The sequence below is a fragment of the Hemicordylus capensis genome, chromosome 10, assembly GCF_027244095.1.
Source record: "Hemicordylus capensis ecotype Gifberg chromosome 10, rHemCap1.1.pri, whole genome shotgun sequence".
Lineage (NCBI taxonomy): Eukaryota > Metazoa > Chordata > Lepidosauria > Squamata > Cordylidae > Hemicordylus > Hemicordylus capensis.
Genome location: NC_069666.1, coordinates 30,003,986 through 30,018,313, shown reverse-complemented (window position 1 = coordinate 30,018,313; position 14,328 = coordinate 30,003,986). Strand labels below are relative to the sequence as shown.

Genomic DNA, 14,328 nt, shown 5'->3' with positions numbered 1-14,328 from the left:
ACCCGGCAAGGCTGCTCCTGCATTCGCAGCCACAAGCCCCACCCAGCTGGGCTGACTGAAGGAGGCATCTCGGGGGGGGGGGGGGGGCTGGCTGGCTGAGGTTCCCCGGCTGCTTCCCATCATTTCCCACCAGGGAAAGGGGGGGAGACTGGGGAGGGGCCCGGCCTCGGGCAGCTCTCCCAGCAGAAGCCCCCCCCCCCCGAGCTGGGCCCAGGCAGGCAGTGGCCAGAGCTGTGGGGCTGCTGCCCAGGCACTGCGTGGATGGCCCTGCCTCTTGCTCCAAGGGGCCTGGCCCCACGTCCCAAGCGCTGGCTTCGTCTGGGCTGCCAGGCTCTCCTCTGAGTCTGCGGATGGAGGCAGTGCTGGATCCCGGGGCTCCCTGGAGATGGGCAGCTGCCACGCAGCACAAGGTGGCCGGGGGTTGGGGCCTGGGGGCCGGCGCTGCCGCTGCCGCTGCCGCTGCTCCTCTGGGGCGGGGTGGGTCAGGACCCTCGGCTGGTGGCCAGTGTGTGCAAGGAAGCGGCTTTTACGGGAGAGAGCCCTGAAGCCGTGAGCTGAACCGCAGCCGCCTGAGGAGGGCGATAGCGGCCCTTGCCTAGCTGTGCAGGTCTGCCCTCCGGGGGACCCCCCTCCTCCTCCTCCTCCTCCTCCTCCTCCTCTTTGGAGCGCAGACCCTCTGCGGGGAGCCTGCTTCTCAGGGCCATCCCGGTGTGAAGTGGCTGGAGGGGTGCTTTGGCCCCCAGGGCTGGGGCCCTTCCTCTCCGGCCCCCTCACCCTGGCGTCAGGTTCTGTTTCGCTGAGAGCCCCGGAAGGAGGGGGCCTCGTGGCCATTTCCAGGGCATTTCTTCCAGCCCGGTTTGCGCCTGACCCCTCCTCCTGAGATCCTTCCCCGAGTGACAGATTTGTGGCTGGTGCTGCCCTCGGTTGAAGCCTTCTCGCGGGGGGGGGGGGGGCGGGAACAAGCAGCAGTCACCTTGGGAGGGTGGGAAGGAAGCAGCAGCCTCTCCAGTCACCTTGAGAGTTGGCGCCAAAGACTCTCCTCCGCGGCTTTTATTCCGGAAGCTTTGAGGCTGCCTTTTCAAGGGGACTGTCAAGGGATCCTCCAAGCAATTTGGCATGGCTACCAAAGCCAGCCGCTCGGCCCTGTGTTGCGGCAGAGGGGGGCCCCTCCTCGCGCCCTGTTTGCCTGCCTAGAGGCCTTCACAGCAGAAGCCTCCTGGATAGCAGAGGGTGCCGGCCATCGTCTGGTGAGTTTCCAGGGCTCCCCATCTTTTCTCTTTCTTTTAACCCAAGGATGCTGCTTATGATGCATCTGCACATCCGAGTCCTTCACCGCGGGAGGCGGGAGGGAGCCGGGCTCCTCTCTAGCTGAGCGTCAAGGAGGAACTGGGGCTGAATGGCTGCCGTGTTCCTTTCCGTTCCAGCCACGGTGCCTTCAAACCCAGCTGGAGAAGAATCCAGTTTTGCAACACATTTGTGGTGGTGGGGGGGGTGGTCCTGGAGAAGCCTTCCTACCCCGCCCCCTCATGGCCGCCCCCAGCCCCCCTTTTAATGGGACGTGGCCTCAGTGGCGACTGGCCATGTGGTTCTGGGGCCCCACTTCTCTTTGGGGGGAGCCCCAAGAGGCAGGGCTGCATGGAGGAGCGCTCAGCCACACTGAGGCAGGATGAGACCCCTTTGAGATGGCAGAGGCAGGCAGGAAGCTCCAGCACGGGCAGCCATGTCTCGCTCCAGGCAGAATTGGTCCCCTGCCACGAAAGGTGGGGAGGGCCAGCAGCCGGGATGGCTTGCCAGTAGAGGCAGCGAGGGGAGTCCCTGCAGGACCAGCCAGGAATGGCTCCTGGCCGCTTTCCAGATGCCACGAAGCCAAAGCCGAAGCCGTCCCAAAGCCGCTGCAGGTGGGGCCTCCTCCTGGACATCTGCCCTCGGCCGCCGTCGCCCCTCCTGAAGAGCCAGTAAAGCCCCCAGTGAGGAAGAGGAGACGGCTGCCGCTCTGGAGGCCGCAGGGCATGCGGGGGGGCGGGGGGGGCTGCCCTTCACCAGCGGAGGCCTTGGAGGTGCTTTGGTGTCAGGCTGGCCTTTGAATTGGCTGCAGCAGGCAGGAAGCTGTTGCTCGGCTGCCTCAGGCCACTGTGCCGATTGGAAACGCTGCACAAGGAAAGCCGCCGCCAGGCGCTCCAGAACGCCGGCCTTGGCGCACTCGGTCCCTCCTGGGCGGTGCGGCAGTCGAACGGCTGGATGGCGCCGGCCCGTCTTGGCTTGCCAAAGCCGGGCTCTTGCCCTTTGAGTCCCTGGGGGTCCCTCAGCTGGCCCTCCCCTCCGGCAAGAGCAGCGACCGCTTTGGCCTCGGGCCCTGGCTGTGGGCAGTGGGGCTCTTGGCCTCCTCCCAGAACTCGCAGCCCAGGCTCCTCTGCTTCGTGCTGCACCGCTGAGCGGCCCAGGAGGCGGGGAAGCTAGCCCAGCGGCCCCCGCCCACTGTGGGGTGCGAAGAGGAAGGTGGCGCCCCGTCTCCCCAGGGCTCCTGGTCTAAGAAGAGGCAAGCACGAGGGCGAGGCCAGCAGCAGGCCCTGGGCGGGCGGACTGCGCAGGGCCACTTGCTCTCCCCCGCGAAAGAGAAGCGAGTCCACGCCGTGAAAAGGGCCCCTTGGCCTGCTCGGCAGAGGACTGTGCGCCCCCCCCCCCCGCCGCCCCGCTTCTGTGGCAGCCATTCAACAGCCGGGAGGCTCCTTCCTCACTCCATCTTCTTCTGCACAAACCGCTCTGAGCATTATGTGGCAAAGAGGGTCGGTCAGTAACCACCTCACTGGGGACTTCCCGCGAGAGACGCTTCAGCAGCCTGTGGGGTGCCTTGAAGAGATGCTTCGTGTGGCCCAAGAATGAGCGGCGCTGGGCTCCCTTCCTCCGGAGTGGGGCTGGCAGCAGGATTGCTGGCAAGGTTCGGGGCCGTAAACAAAGGCCTTCCAGAAAGGTGTGAGCCGCTTTGGAAGGGGTGGGGCTGAACCACTTGGCCATCTGTCTTCATCCAGCGTAGCTCTTGGCGGTTCACGTCCAGAACGGAGAAGGCTGCTCTGGCCAAAAAGAAGAAGAAGAAGAAGAAGGTCTGCCAGCACAGCCTGGAAAGGAGTCCTGGGCCGCCCTTCTTTGTATGGGGGGCTGGGTGGGAATTGGGCAGAGGAGCGTGAGGCTCATGGGCAGGGTGCTCCTCACCGACACAGTCTGGTCTCTGGTCTCGAACATTCCTCATCCCCAGAGCTCCGGGTGGGTCACAGACCTCTCTGTCCTCCTTTCCTGGAACACGCCGGAGGAAAGAGGCGCCCTCTGCTCCCTTCGCAATGAGGCCCCCTTTCAAGCGGGGGCTGCTCTCCCGTTCATTGTGGGGGAGCAGCCAGCCAGCTTCCCCGGCCACGTCCCCCCCGGCGGCTGTTGCTGGGCCCTGCTGGGTGGTTCCTTTCCCACTTGTGAGCCCCTTGGAGACAGAGAGCTGTTTTTTCGTGCTTCTGCTGCTGGGCGAACTGCTCTGAGGCCTTTTGGGCTGAGAAGCAGCCACCAGCAAACGAGCCTGCCTAGCCCCGCTTGCATTTGGGAGGCTGGCTGGCGTCCTTGAGAGCTGTGAGGTGTCTGCTTGAGCTTGAGGTCTAGCACCATGACTCGATTTCCTTCCATGCCAGGCCCCGGGGCCGGCATGTTTCCCCACAGCATGGAGGCCGTAAATCAATGAGCACAAAGCCGTTCCAAAACCTAGGCAGATAATGGCTGTCAACGTCCAGCATGATTTATTTGGCTCAGGCGGAAATGTGCAGCAGGACGTTGTGACTTTATTTACCGCTCGAGCTTCATCATATATTTTCTTTTTATTTTCCTGTGTTCCATTACAGAGCATGAAAAGCAGCGGTTATGCAAGAGCACAGATTATATGAATTTGCACTTCAAAGTGAAATGGTTTTATAATGAATACGTGAGAGAGCTCACCACGTCTGGAAATGCAGTGCCCGAATACTCTCTGTGAGTTCTGGGGAGGGGAGGACGGAACATTCGGGAGCTTTTATCCTGCTTGTTGAGCTCAGCTTTCTTTAAATATTCGTCCGGCACATCCTGGGAACCCGGGCCCATTCCGGCTGCAGAGCTCTTCCCACTAGGAAGTGCCTGGGTAGCCTCTCCTGGACTTGCATGGCAGAGAAAGGGCGATCCCTTGTCAGTTGGGTTGAGCAGAAGCATCTTGCAACACTGTGGAGAGGAGGCCCCCCAGGCGGGGAGGCAGGCCAGGCAGAAGCAGCTGCTCACAAGGGCCAGAGCCTCTCCCCTCGGCTGGACCCGTGACCCGGCTCTGCCTGCCTCTCTCACTCCCCCAGACACCGAGCACGGGCATCGCCGTCAGGCTCCGAGGCCATCGCTGGGCTTTGCTTGAGCCTCTTTGCTAGTGCCGCTGGCTGGCTTCTGGCCATGTCCTGCCCCCCCTCCCCACGACCCCACTGCCACGCACAGGCCCCTCCCACCAGCCCCACTGCCTGCCGGGGTTTCTCTCATACGGCTTCGTGGAATGTGGGCTTCTTCTCTCCTCGTGGCAACTGCAAGGAAGGGGCAGGCGGCCGCTCTTTCCTGGCTGGCTGTAAAATGGGGTCTGGGCAGGGGCTGAGCCCAGCAGGGCTGGAGGCTGAGCAGGATCTGGCCGGGAGCACAACTTGAGCAAGACTGGCGAGGAGGGAAGGCGGAGCAGAGGCCAGGCCAGGAATCGGGGCCGGCACAGGCAGCAGCAAGCAGGCTGTCCCCGGCACAGTTGGGCAGCAGCCACAGCAGGCAGGACTCTTGGGACACCCTGCAGCCTGGAGGCCCCATCACAGGACCCGGGGGGGGGGCTTGTTGGCCAGAGCAAGGACCGCGGCTCCGTGGAGGGACCAGGCAGTGCCGCCACCACCGCACCCCCTGCAGGGTCACGCATCCACCAGCCTCTGGGATTCTCTCCTGCCTGCTCCAGGGCCCATGAGACGGCAGCCCCAGTCGGGTTAATAGCCACGGGGCTCACCCCCTGCACTGCCACTGGGGGCGGAGAAGGGGCCTGAGAGGCATCCGCGTCTTCTGTCCTTAGGTGGTTTGAACCATTCGTCATGCAGTGGCTGGACGAGAACGAGGATGTCTCCATGGAGTTCCTCCACGGCGCGCTGGGAAGAGACAAGAAAGATGGGGTGAGAGGAGCGGGGGACTGGGGGCCATGGCGGGGGGACCCTCCCATGGGGGCCTTGGAGGGCCAGACCCTCTGGCCGCCAACTTGGGTGCGAACAGACAGCCGTGGCGGCCACCTGCTGCTGCTCCTGGTGGCCCTCCCGCCCCACCGGTGGCCCTGCCCCCTTCCCCCAAGGGGAGTGGGCTTTGTCTGGCTCCAGGGAGGCTGAGGAGGCCTGCTGCCCCCTCCCCAAGTGCTCCTGCTGCAGGGCGTTGCTGCCTCGCTGGGTCTTAGCGAGGCAGCCGGGAAGGGCCTTGTGAGGAGGAGACCACCAAGCTCGGCCGGCCGGCAGGGAGCGTGTCCTGGGAGACAGGCCAGGCTCAGGGCAGCCCCCTGCCCAGCCCAGAAGGGAGAGCTGGCCAGGCCCTGTGGTGTCCGCAGCCCCTTCTCCATGGGGTGTGTGTGTGTGTGTGTGTGGTGCTTCCAGTGCCCAGCACAACCCACTGAGCAGCCAGGTTGCTGCTGTTGCTGCTGCTGCTGCTTCCTGGGCCCAGCCCGGAGTGGGGGGCAGGGGGTGGGGGGAGAGCTCCAGAAGGAGCCTCTTGGAGGAAGGCAGGAAGAAAGCAGCCAAGCCGGGGGCCGGGAGGGGAGCCGAGCGGAACAGAGGCCCACCGGCTGCCCTGGCCATGCCGCTCCTCCCCACAGCAGCCCTCTCTGCCCCCCACCCCCCGCAGTTCCAGCAGACCTCCGACCATGCCCTCTTCTCCTGCTCGGTGGTGGACGTCTTCGCCCAGCTCAACCAGAGCTTTGAGATTATCAAGAAGCTGGAGTGCCCCAATCCGGAAGCGCTCTCTCATCTCATGAGGAGGTTTGCCAAGGTAGGCTGCCTGCCTCGTGGAGGCATGTGGGGCGGGGGGAGTGGCCTGCTGCCCTCGAGAGGCTCCTCTCCGTTCAGCCTTGAGCATTCAGCCCCTGAGCGGGTTCCCTTCCCGGCCCTGGCCAGACGAGGCCCTCCTTAGCTGCAGCAAGATGCAGGCATCACCTGCCTTGGGAGGGGCGAGCGCTCAGGGGCCAAACGCTTACTCTTTGGGCCGGAAGAGCTCCCCTTGACTGGCCTGGAAGGGTTCGTCCTGGGAGTTCGGCAGCGTGGAGGCTTGGCTCTTCTGCCGCCCTCTCCGCGGAGGCCTCACGGCGGCTCACAGAGGTTCCCAGCACTTTTCGGGCTAGTCCTGCTCCCCAGCGCTGCAGCAAAACGAAACGAAACAAAAGGAACCCGTTCTTTTTTCCATTCCAGACGATCCACAAAGTGCTTGTTCAGTATGCTGCAATTATAACAAATGACTTTGGCTCTTATTGTGACAAAGAAAATCTGGTGAGTAAAACGTTAATTGTTGGGCTTATTTAATGTGCTCTACTGCAGTCATCCTCTCGTCCAGGCAGCTGCCGACAGAACCAGTCCTGGGGGGGGGGGCTGCGGGGGGGCAGCTGGACTCCTCTCCAGGGCTGTGGGTGGGTGCAGCAGCTGGTGGGGCTGTCTCTGCTCCCTCCACTCTCAAGGCGCAAGGTAGGCGGCCCTGGGATGGGGGTCTCCCTTGCTGGGGCTCTTTGGTTTCTGCACTAATGACCCTTTTGTGGCTGCTGTGGAAATGGGGAGGGGCGTAACTCCCAGTGCTCCCTCCACGGCGGATGTTAATTGTTTGCCCTGAAGCTGCAATTAGCGTGGGGGGGGAGGCCGCAGGAGGAGAGAGAAAACACATACAACGCCCCCCCCCCGAGCCCAGCCCCCCCCCCCCGCACGGCTCAGGGTGACTGGCAAGCTTTGCTCCCTGCAAGTGGCACCGGAGGGAAGGGCTGGACTCTCGCGGCTCTCACCGCTGGGGCATCGGGGTCACTGCTTGGGAAGCCAGGAGGGCCCGGGCCAGCCCCATGGGCCCCTGCCTGGATGCTGAAGGCCTCCCGGGGTTCTGTCTGGGCGGGGGGGCCAGGAGGGACCTTGGTGAGGGGCTGTGTGCAGAATCAAGGCCCTCCCCTGGCCCCGTCTTCCTCGGGGCCAGTTCCACCACCCGGGGAACTCAGCTGCCGCGTCGTATTCAAGCTGCCGCCTGCCCTCCTGGATGGGCTCCGACGGACGTCTCTGGACCGCACTCCCCTCCCTGCCCCCCCCCTGGTTCTGGCCCAAAGTGCTTGCCGTGGGGGGAGGCTTTTGGCTGTCCCTTGGGGCTGTAGTTAAGCCCTGGAAACCCTGCCTGAGTGTGCGGGGGGGGGGTGATGCAACCCACGGCTACACCACAGAGTTTCCCATCAGCCTTTGCAAGAGGGGAGAAGACGCTTGTCTGTATTACTGTTCAGATCTGAGGGATGCTGTTCTGGGGATACAAAAGTGAGGGATAAACAAAATGGGAGGGACATGGCCGAGGGGGCGGCTCAGAGCTCGACTCGCCACCCAGCACCACGTGGCCTTTGGGCAGGAGGTGAGAGACGCAAAACAGCCACTTCCTTGATATAGCTGCCCCATAACCAACTGGGCGGCTTACAGAATCCGATTTCGGAACGGCCTCCCCGCCCCATCTCGGAGCTCCCCTCCACCCAGTCGCTCCTCCTGGTCTGGCCTCAGCAGCTCATCTTTTGTTTCTAGCCCTGTATCTTGATGAACAACATCCAGCAGCTGCGAGTCCAACTGGAGAAAATGTTTGAAGCCATGGGAGGGAAAGAGGTGAGTCCCGTTTGCCCAGCTGGACGCGCTGCTCTCCGCTCAAAGGAAACCCAACTAGAATGAGGCAAAGCAGGACTCGGGTGTATCCGTGGGGGGTCCGCAGACGCCTTGGGCTACTAGGGGCTGCTTCCAGGGCGACTCTGGGCTGACAGGAAGGAGAGGCAGAGGCACGCTCTGGATGTCAGGCGAGCATCACTCAGCCAGGAACTCAGAAAGGCCGCCCTGGCCGCCTGTGGAATGGCTTTCCCGGGAGAGAAGGTGGCACATTGCCGGGGCGGGGGGGGGTGTCCAGGCACACGCAAGAGCCGCCATCCCACTGGAATCGCACCCACCCCCGTTTTGTGGAGATGGACAGTTTTCTCTCCCTGGCTGAGCTCGGGGGAATCCTGTTCGCAGCTGGTTGGCTGAGTGCGGTGCTGGTTGGCTGGCTCTCTGTGACGTCATGAAGCCACTAAATCCCTACCACTCTCCAGAGCTGCACTTCAACTTCTCTATAATTTGATTTTGGTTTTTTAGAACATAATGGGAGGCTCAGATGTGCTGAACTAATGCCCATGTGGTTCATTTTACGAGCTTTTAAAAAATGGGGCGGGCATTTCCTTGGCTGAGTGGTACACCGGTCTCTGGCTGCAGTCCAAATGTGGAGGGAGAAGGAGGCCTCCCCCTGCTGGGGGATCGTGCCTCACAGCTCCTGGTATTTGGGTCCTCTGGATAGGCCTTCTCTGCACCAGGACATCCCGGAGGGGTCATTCTTTGAAGCAGCCCATGGCAGGGAAGGGGAGGTCAAGGGCTGGACTGGCCCCAGGCGGCTGGTCTGGAGTGTTCAGCTCCTGCGGATGTTGCGTCTTCCCTCCTCCTCCTCCTCCTCCTCCTCTGCCTCCTTCCATTTGCCTTCTCCTCCTTCCTCCTTCCCTGCTCCTCCTCCTCCCATTTGCCTTCTCCTCCTTCCTCCTTCCCTGCTCCTCCTCCTCCCTCACCACCACCTCCTCCACCTCCCCTCCTTCTCCCATTTGCCTTCTCCTCCTTCCTCCTTCCCTCCGCCTCCTCCCTCCTTCCCTCCTCCTCCTCCCTTCCCTCCTCCTTCACCACCACCACCTCCTCCTCATCCCCTTCCCTCCTCTTTCTCCTCCTCCTCCTCCTCCTTCTCCCATTTGCCTTCTTCTCATTCTCCTCCTCCTTCTCCCATTTGCCTTCTTCTCATTCTCCTCCTCCTCCTTCTCCTTCTCCCATTTGCCTTCTTCTCATTCTCCTCCTCCTTCTCCTCCTTCTCCTCCTCCTCCTTCCCTCCCCCTTCTCCTTCCCTCCTCTTTCTCCTCCTCCTCCTCCTCCTCCCATTTGCCTTCTTCTCATTCTCCTCCTCCTCCTCCTCCTCCTCCTTCTCCCATTTGCCTTCTTCTCATTCTCCTCCTCCTCCTTCTCCTTCCCTCCTCTTTCTCCTCTTCCTCCTCCTTCTCCCATTTGCCTTCTTCTCATTCTCCTCCTCCTTCTCCTCCTCCTCCTTCCCTCCCCCTTCTCCTTCCCTCCTCTTTCTCCTCCTCCTCCTCCTCCCATTTGCCTTCTTCTCATTCTCCTCCTCCTTCTCCTCCTCCTCCTCCTTCCCTCCCCCTTCTCCTTCCCTCCTCTTTCTCCTCCTCCTCCTTCTCCCATTTGCCTTCTTCTCATTCTCCTCCTCCTCCTCCTCCTCCTTCTCCCATTTGCCTTCTTCTCATTCTCCTCCTCCTCCTCCTTCCCTCCCCCTTCTCCTTCCCTCCTCTTTCTCCTCCTCCTCCTCCTTCTCCCATTTGCCTTCTTCTCATTCTCCTCCTCCTCCTTCTCCCATTTGCCTTCTTCTCATTCTCCTCCTCCTCCTCCTTCTCCCATTTGCCTTCTTCTCATTCTCCTCCTCCTTCTCCTCCTCCTCCTCCTTCCCTCCCCCTTCTCCTTCCCTCCTCTTTCTCCTCCTCCTCCTCCTTCTCCCATTTGCCTTCTTCTCATTCTCCTCCTCCTCCTCCTCCTCCTCCTCCTCCTTCTCCCATTTGCCTTCTTCTCCTCCTCCTCCTTCTCCCATTTGCCTTCTCCTCCTCCTCCTCCTCCTCCTCCTCCTTCTCCCATTTGCCTTCTCCTCCTTCTCCTCCCCTCCTCTTTCTCATTCCCTCCTCTTTCTCCTCCTCCTCCTTCTCCCATTTGCCTTCTTATTCTCCTCCTCCTCCTCCTCCTTCTCCCATTTGCCTTCTTCTCATTCTCCTCCTCCTTCTCCTCCTCCTCCTCCTTCTCCTCCTCCTCCTCCCTTCCCTTCTCCTTCACCACCACCACCTCCTCCTCATCCCCTTCCCTCCTCTTTCTCCTCCTCCTCCTCCTTCTCCCATTTGCCTTCTTCTCATTCTCCTCCTCCTCCTCCTCCTCCTTCTCCCATTTGCCTTCTTCTCATTCTCCTCCTCCTCCTCCTCCTTCTCCCATTTGCCTTCTCCTCCTCCTCCTCCTCCTCCTTCTCCCATTTGCCTTCTTCTCATTCTCCTCCTCCTTCTCCTCCTCCTCCTTCCCTCCCCCTCCTCCTTCCCTCCTCTTTCTCCTCCTCCTCCTCCTCCTTCTCCCATTTGCCTTCTTCTCATTCTCCTCCTCCTTCTCCCATTTGCCTTCTTCTCATTCTCCTCCTCCTTCTCCTCCTCCTCCTTCCCTCCCCCTTCTCCTTCCCTCCTCTTTCTCCTCCTCCTCCTCCTCCTTCTCCCATTTGCCTTCTTCTCATTCTCCTCCTCCTTCTCCTCCTTCTCCCATTTGCCTTCTTCTCATTCTCCTCCTCCTCCTCCTTCTCCCATTTGCCTTCTTCTCATTCTCCTCCTCCTTCTCCCCCTTCTCCTTCCCTCCTCTTTCTCCTCCTCCTCCTCCTTCTCCCATTTGCCTTCTTCTCATTCTCCTCCTCCTTCTCCCCCTTCTCCTTCCCTCCTCTTTCTCCTCCTCCTCCTCCTCCTTCTCCCATTTGCCTTCTTCTCATTCTCCTCCTCCTTCTCCTCCTCCTCCTTCCCTCCTCTTTCTCCTCCTCCTCCTCCTCCTTCTCCCATTTGCCTTCTTCTCATTCTCCTCCTCCTTCTCCCCCTTCTCCTTCCCTCCTCTTTCTCCTCCTCCTCCTCCTCCTTCTCCCATTTGCCTTCTTCTCATTCTCCTCCTCCTCCTCCTCCTTCTCCCATTTGCCTTCTTCTCATTCTCCTCCTCCTCCTCCTTCTCCCATTTGCCTTCTTCTCATTCTCCTCCTCCTCCTCCTTCTCCCATTTGCCTTCTTCTCATTCTCCTCCTCCTTCTCCTCCTCCTCCTTCCCTCCCCCTTCTCCTTCCCTCCTCTTTCTCCTCCTCCTCCTCCTCCTTCTCCCATTTGCCTTCTTCTCATTCTCCTCCTCCTTCTCCTCCTTCTCCCATTTGCCTTCTTCTCATTCTCCTCCTCCTTCTCCTCCTTCTCCCATTTGCCTCCTTCTCCTCCTCCTGCTCCTTCTCTTCCTCCTCCTCCTCCTCCTCCCTGATGCTTTCACTGGGCCGCCCTGTGATGCCGTCCGGTGGTTTGTTTGTTTCCAGTGGTTGTCTCTGAATGCACTGAGAATACTGTGAGGGAACCGGGTGTTGTGCCTTGCCTGTAATGTGTGCTCCTGTCTTTGTCTAATGCCTTTAACTTGCCCTTCCCTGAGCAGAAGCAACAAGGAGAGCGGTTTTCTTATGAGGTTTGTGCTAGTAAGCATCTTCTCTTCTTCCCGACCACTTTTCCGGGCGGAGGCGCCACTGGGCATTGGCGTGGCAATGCCGAGGCACTCTGGGCCCCGCTCTGGGCTCCAGATGTCAGCTTCCCAGAATGCGCACACACACGCGCGGCAGCAACACCCGTTTCGGGGCAAGGCCTGCCACTCAGAACCCAAGCGCTTGGCTAGAAGCTGGTCGAATCCCCCGGAAGCCCATCGGAGAGGTGGGCCAGGCTGGGTGGCTGCAGCTTGGCGGTGGGGGCTGTTTCCCAGACCCCAGTCCGGAGGGGAGGAAGAGGAGAGCCAGGAGAGGGCTGCTCTCGCCTGCTCAGAGGGGAGACGGGGGCACCCCCCCCACACACGCACGCACGCACTGCCCGAGAGAGCCCGTCCCTCCGTGGCACCCCTGCTCCTGGCCCCCACCCAGCACGCATCTGCATCCATTCGCCTGCAAGCCCCGTTCCTTCCAGGGTTTCTGACGCACGTGAGGCTCGATGCTGGATTGTGGCCAGTTTTTATACACCAAGTGCTTGACTGTCTGCGTTGTCACCCTCATGACAGCTCCGAAGTAGAGCCCTCCCTCCCCCCCCTTGTCCCCATTTCACCTCTGGGGGACTGAGGCTGGGAGAGACGCCACCCCAAGCCAGCAGCCCCTCGCGGGCTGGTGGGGGGCAGGTGAGTGTCAAAGGAGGCCCAGCGGCCTCTGCTTCCCAGAGCGCCATTTGCTCCTCTCTCTCACGTGCTGCCTGCAGGCTGGCCATTCGTCCGGTAGAGCTGCTGCACAGTTAGCCACACAGCAGCTCTACCGGACGAATGGCCAGCCTGCAGGTGGGGGAGAGAGGAGCCTATGGAGCTCTGAGAAGCAGAGCCAGCTGCCTGGGCCTCCTCGGACCCCCACCCCGCCCCCAGCCCCTCCGACCCCTTGGGGTGCAGAAGCTCCCGGGAGCTGCCTGTCCTGCAGCATGGAGGAAGCTGCTCCCCACATGGGGACGAACGGGCTGGCCTCTGTGGGCGGCGTCTCTGCCTCCGGAGGGGCGAAGGAGGGCACCAGGCTCTTGGCCCGGGGGGGGCCCTGCTTGCCGCTCGTTCCTCCGCCTCAGGGCCAGCTCTGATTCTCAGGCCTCGAGGACATCAGCAGGCGGCCCCCAAGCCCAGCATGTACAGCACGGAAGCGCCTCCTCGCTTGCCCGGAGCGGGGCCGAAGCAAGTGCTGGTCGGGGCCCCTGCGGCTTCAGCAACCGACTCGTGCCTGGAACGGGCTCAGGAGGCCTGGAGCGCAGGGGCTCGCTCAGCTCTTGAACCCGGGCCCGGCCTCTCCTAGCGCTGGGGCTACTCAGGGCTCCGCCCAGAAGGCGAATTACCCCAGGGAAGCAGCGCCTGGACATCCCGGGGGGCGGAGGCGGCTGCAGGGGCCGGTCGATGGAGCTGCAGCGGCCACCCAGCCAAGCCCGGCCCGGCCCTCGCTCGGCTGCCTCCTGGCGACCAGCACCGCCCCCCCCGGCCCCCCCGGCCGAGACAGGCTGCCCAGGACTTCACAGCCGGGAAGCGATGCTGAGGCAGCCATCTCGTCAGAAGGGCCAGGGCGGGCCCTTTGGGTCCAGCATCCCTCCTGCTCTCCAGGGAGCCCACAGGCAGGGCTTGAGGGCAACAGTTCTCCCGCCCCAGCAAGCAGTATGCAGGGGTATACTGCCTCTGAACATGGAGGCTCTGTGCAGACCTCGTGGCTAATGGCCCCTGAGGGCCCTCCCCGCTTTTCTTCTGACCAAAGAGCCCCCAACCTGTCTTCGCTTCCCCAGGTCTCCCCAGGAGGGGCTCTGAGGGCAAGGGCTGCAGCCACCTTGCTGAGGCTCGGCAGGGCTAGGTCTGGGCGGAAGCCGCCTCGCGCTGCAGCATGGGGTAGCAGATGGCGGCTTCCTCTGTTCCTCTCCCTGCAGCGAGAGTCTCGGGACCCCCCTGCCTCCTCCGACCCCTCGGAGGGCTGCCCAGCCTCCAGCCTGGAGTGGAAGGCGTGCTGGGCGGGGCCGGGGGGGGGTCTGTGGGGAGGATGGTTTGGGAAGAGTGGTGAGCGGAACGAGGCCCCCTTCCTGCTGCTCGGCTTCCCTTGCGCCAAGAGGGGGCGCCCCTCCGCGGTCAGTGCCTGTGCATGGATCCCGCCCTCCCTGCAGGGGAGGCCTGTGTGGATCACGAAGGCTGCTCTCCCCTGCACACCCCCTCCCCGGCCAAGATGCCCCCGGCACATTCCAGAGCCCCCCCCCGCCCCAGTCTGTGGTCGCCCTGGGGCCCAGCATGCCTGCCCTCCTCTGGATGTGCTGAGGGTCAGGGTTGCTGGGCCCAGCTGTGTCTGCCCGGCCCGGACCAGCGGCCCCTCCCCTCCCCTCCCCTCCCCTCCCCTCCCCCCGGGAACCGCGCATGGGCCCTGAGAGTCCGCCTCCTTGCACTTCTCGTTGCTGGGTGCTCTGCTTCTGTCCACACTAATGCAAGACGGCATGGAAACCGCTTTCCGTCCCCAAGGAGAGGCGCTCCTGCCCCCTGCCGGCTGCCTTCCTCAGACCTGCCCCACAAGCCCGTTCAGCAGGCGGTGCTCAGAGGGGCTCGGGAGTGGCAGGAAGCCGGATGCCGGGGCAGGGGCGGGCCAGGAGGCCGCCTGCCTGCCTGCTCCCTGGTGCCCTTGCAGAGCTGCCTGAGTGGCACCTGGACTGGCCAATGGGCCCTGCCCGCCGCCTGCTGCTCCTGCCTGTCTTTCTGGAGGCAGGTGGCCAG

The 14,328-nt window shown here is 62.6% G+C and overlaps 1 protein-coding gene across 2 annotated transcripts in view; it reads left to right on the top strand.

Moving 5' to 3' along the window:
- Positions 1 to 14,328, top strand: part of UNC13C (unc-13 homolog C) — a 109,719-nt gene that overhangs the window by 74,917 nt on the left and 20,474 nt on the right. The window contains exons 19-24 of one of the 2 annotated variants that reach the window (XM_053272550.1): positions 3,876 to 4,002; positions 5,084 to 5,180; positions 5,893 to 6,036; positions 6,453 to 6,530; positions 7,794 to 7,871; positions 11,524 to 11,553. In XM_053272550.1, the coding sequence (XP_053128525.1) occupies positions 3,876 to 4,002; positions 5,084 to 5,180; positions 5,893 to 6,036; positions 6,453 to 6,530; positions 7,794 to 7,871; positions 11,524 to 11,553 (554 nt within the window). The remainder of the gene's footprint in view (positions 1 to 3,875; positions 4,003 to 5,083; positions 5,181 to 5,892; positions 6,037 to 6,452; positions 6,531 to 7,793; positions 7,872 to 11,523; positions 11,554 to 14,328) is intronic. The other variant, XM_053272551.1, reaches the window with a different exon arrangement.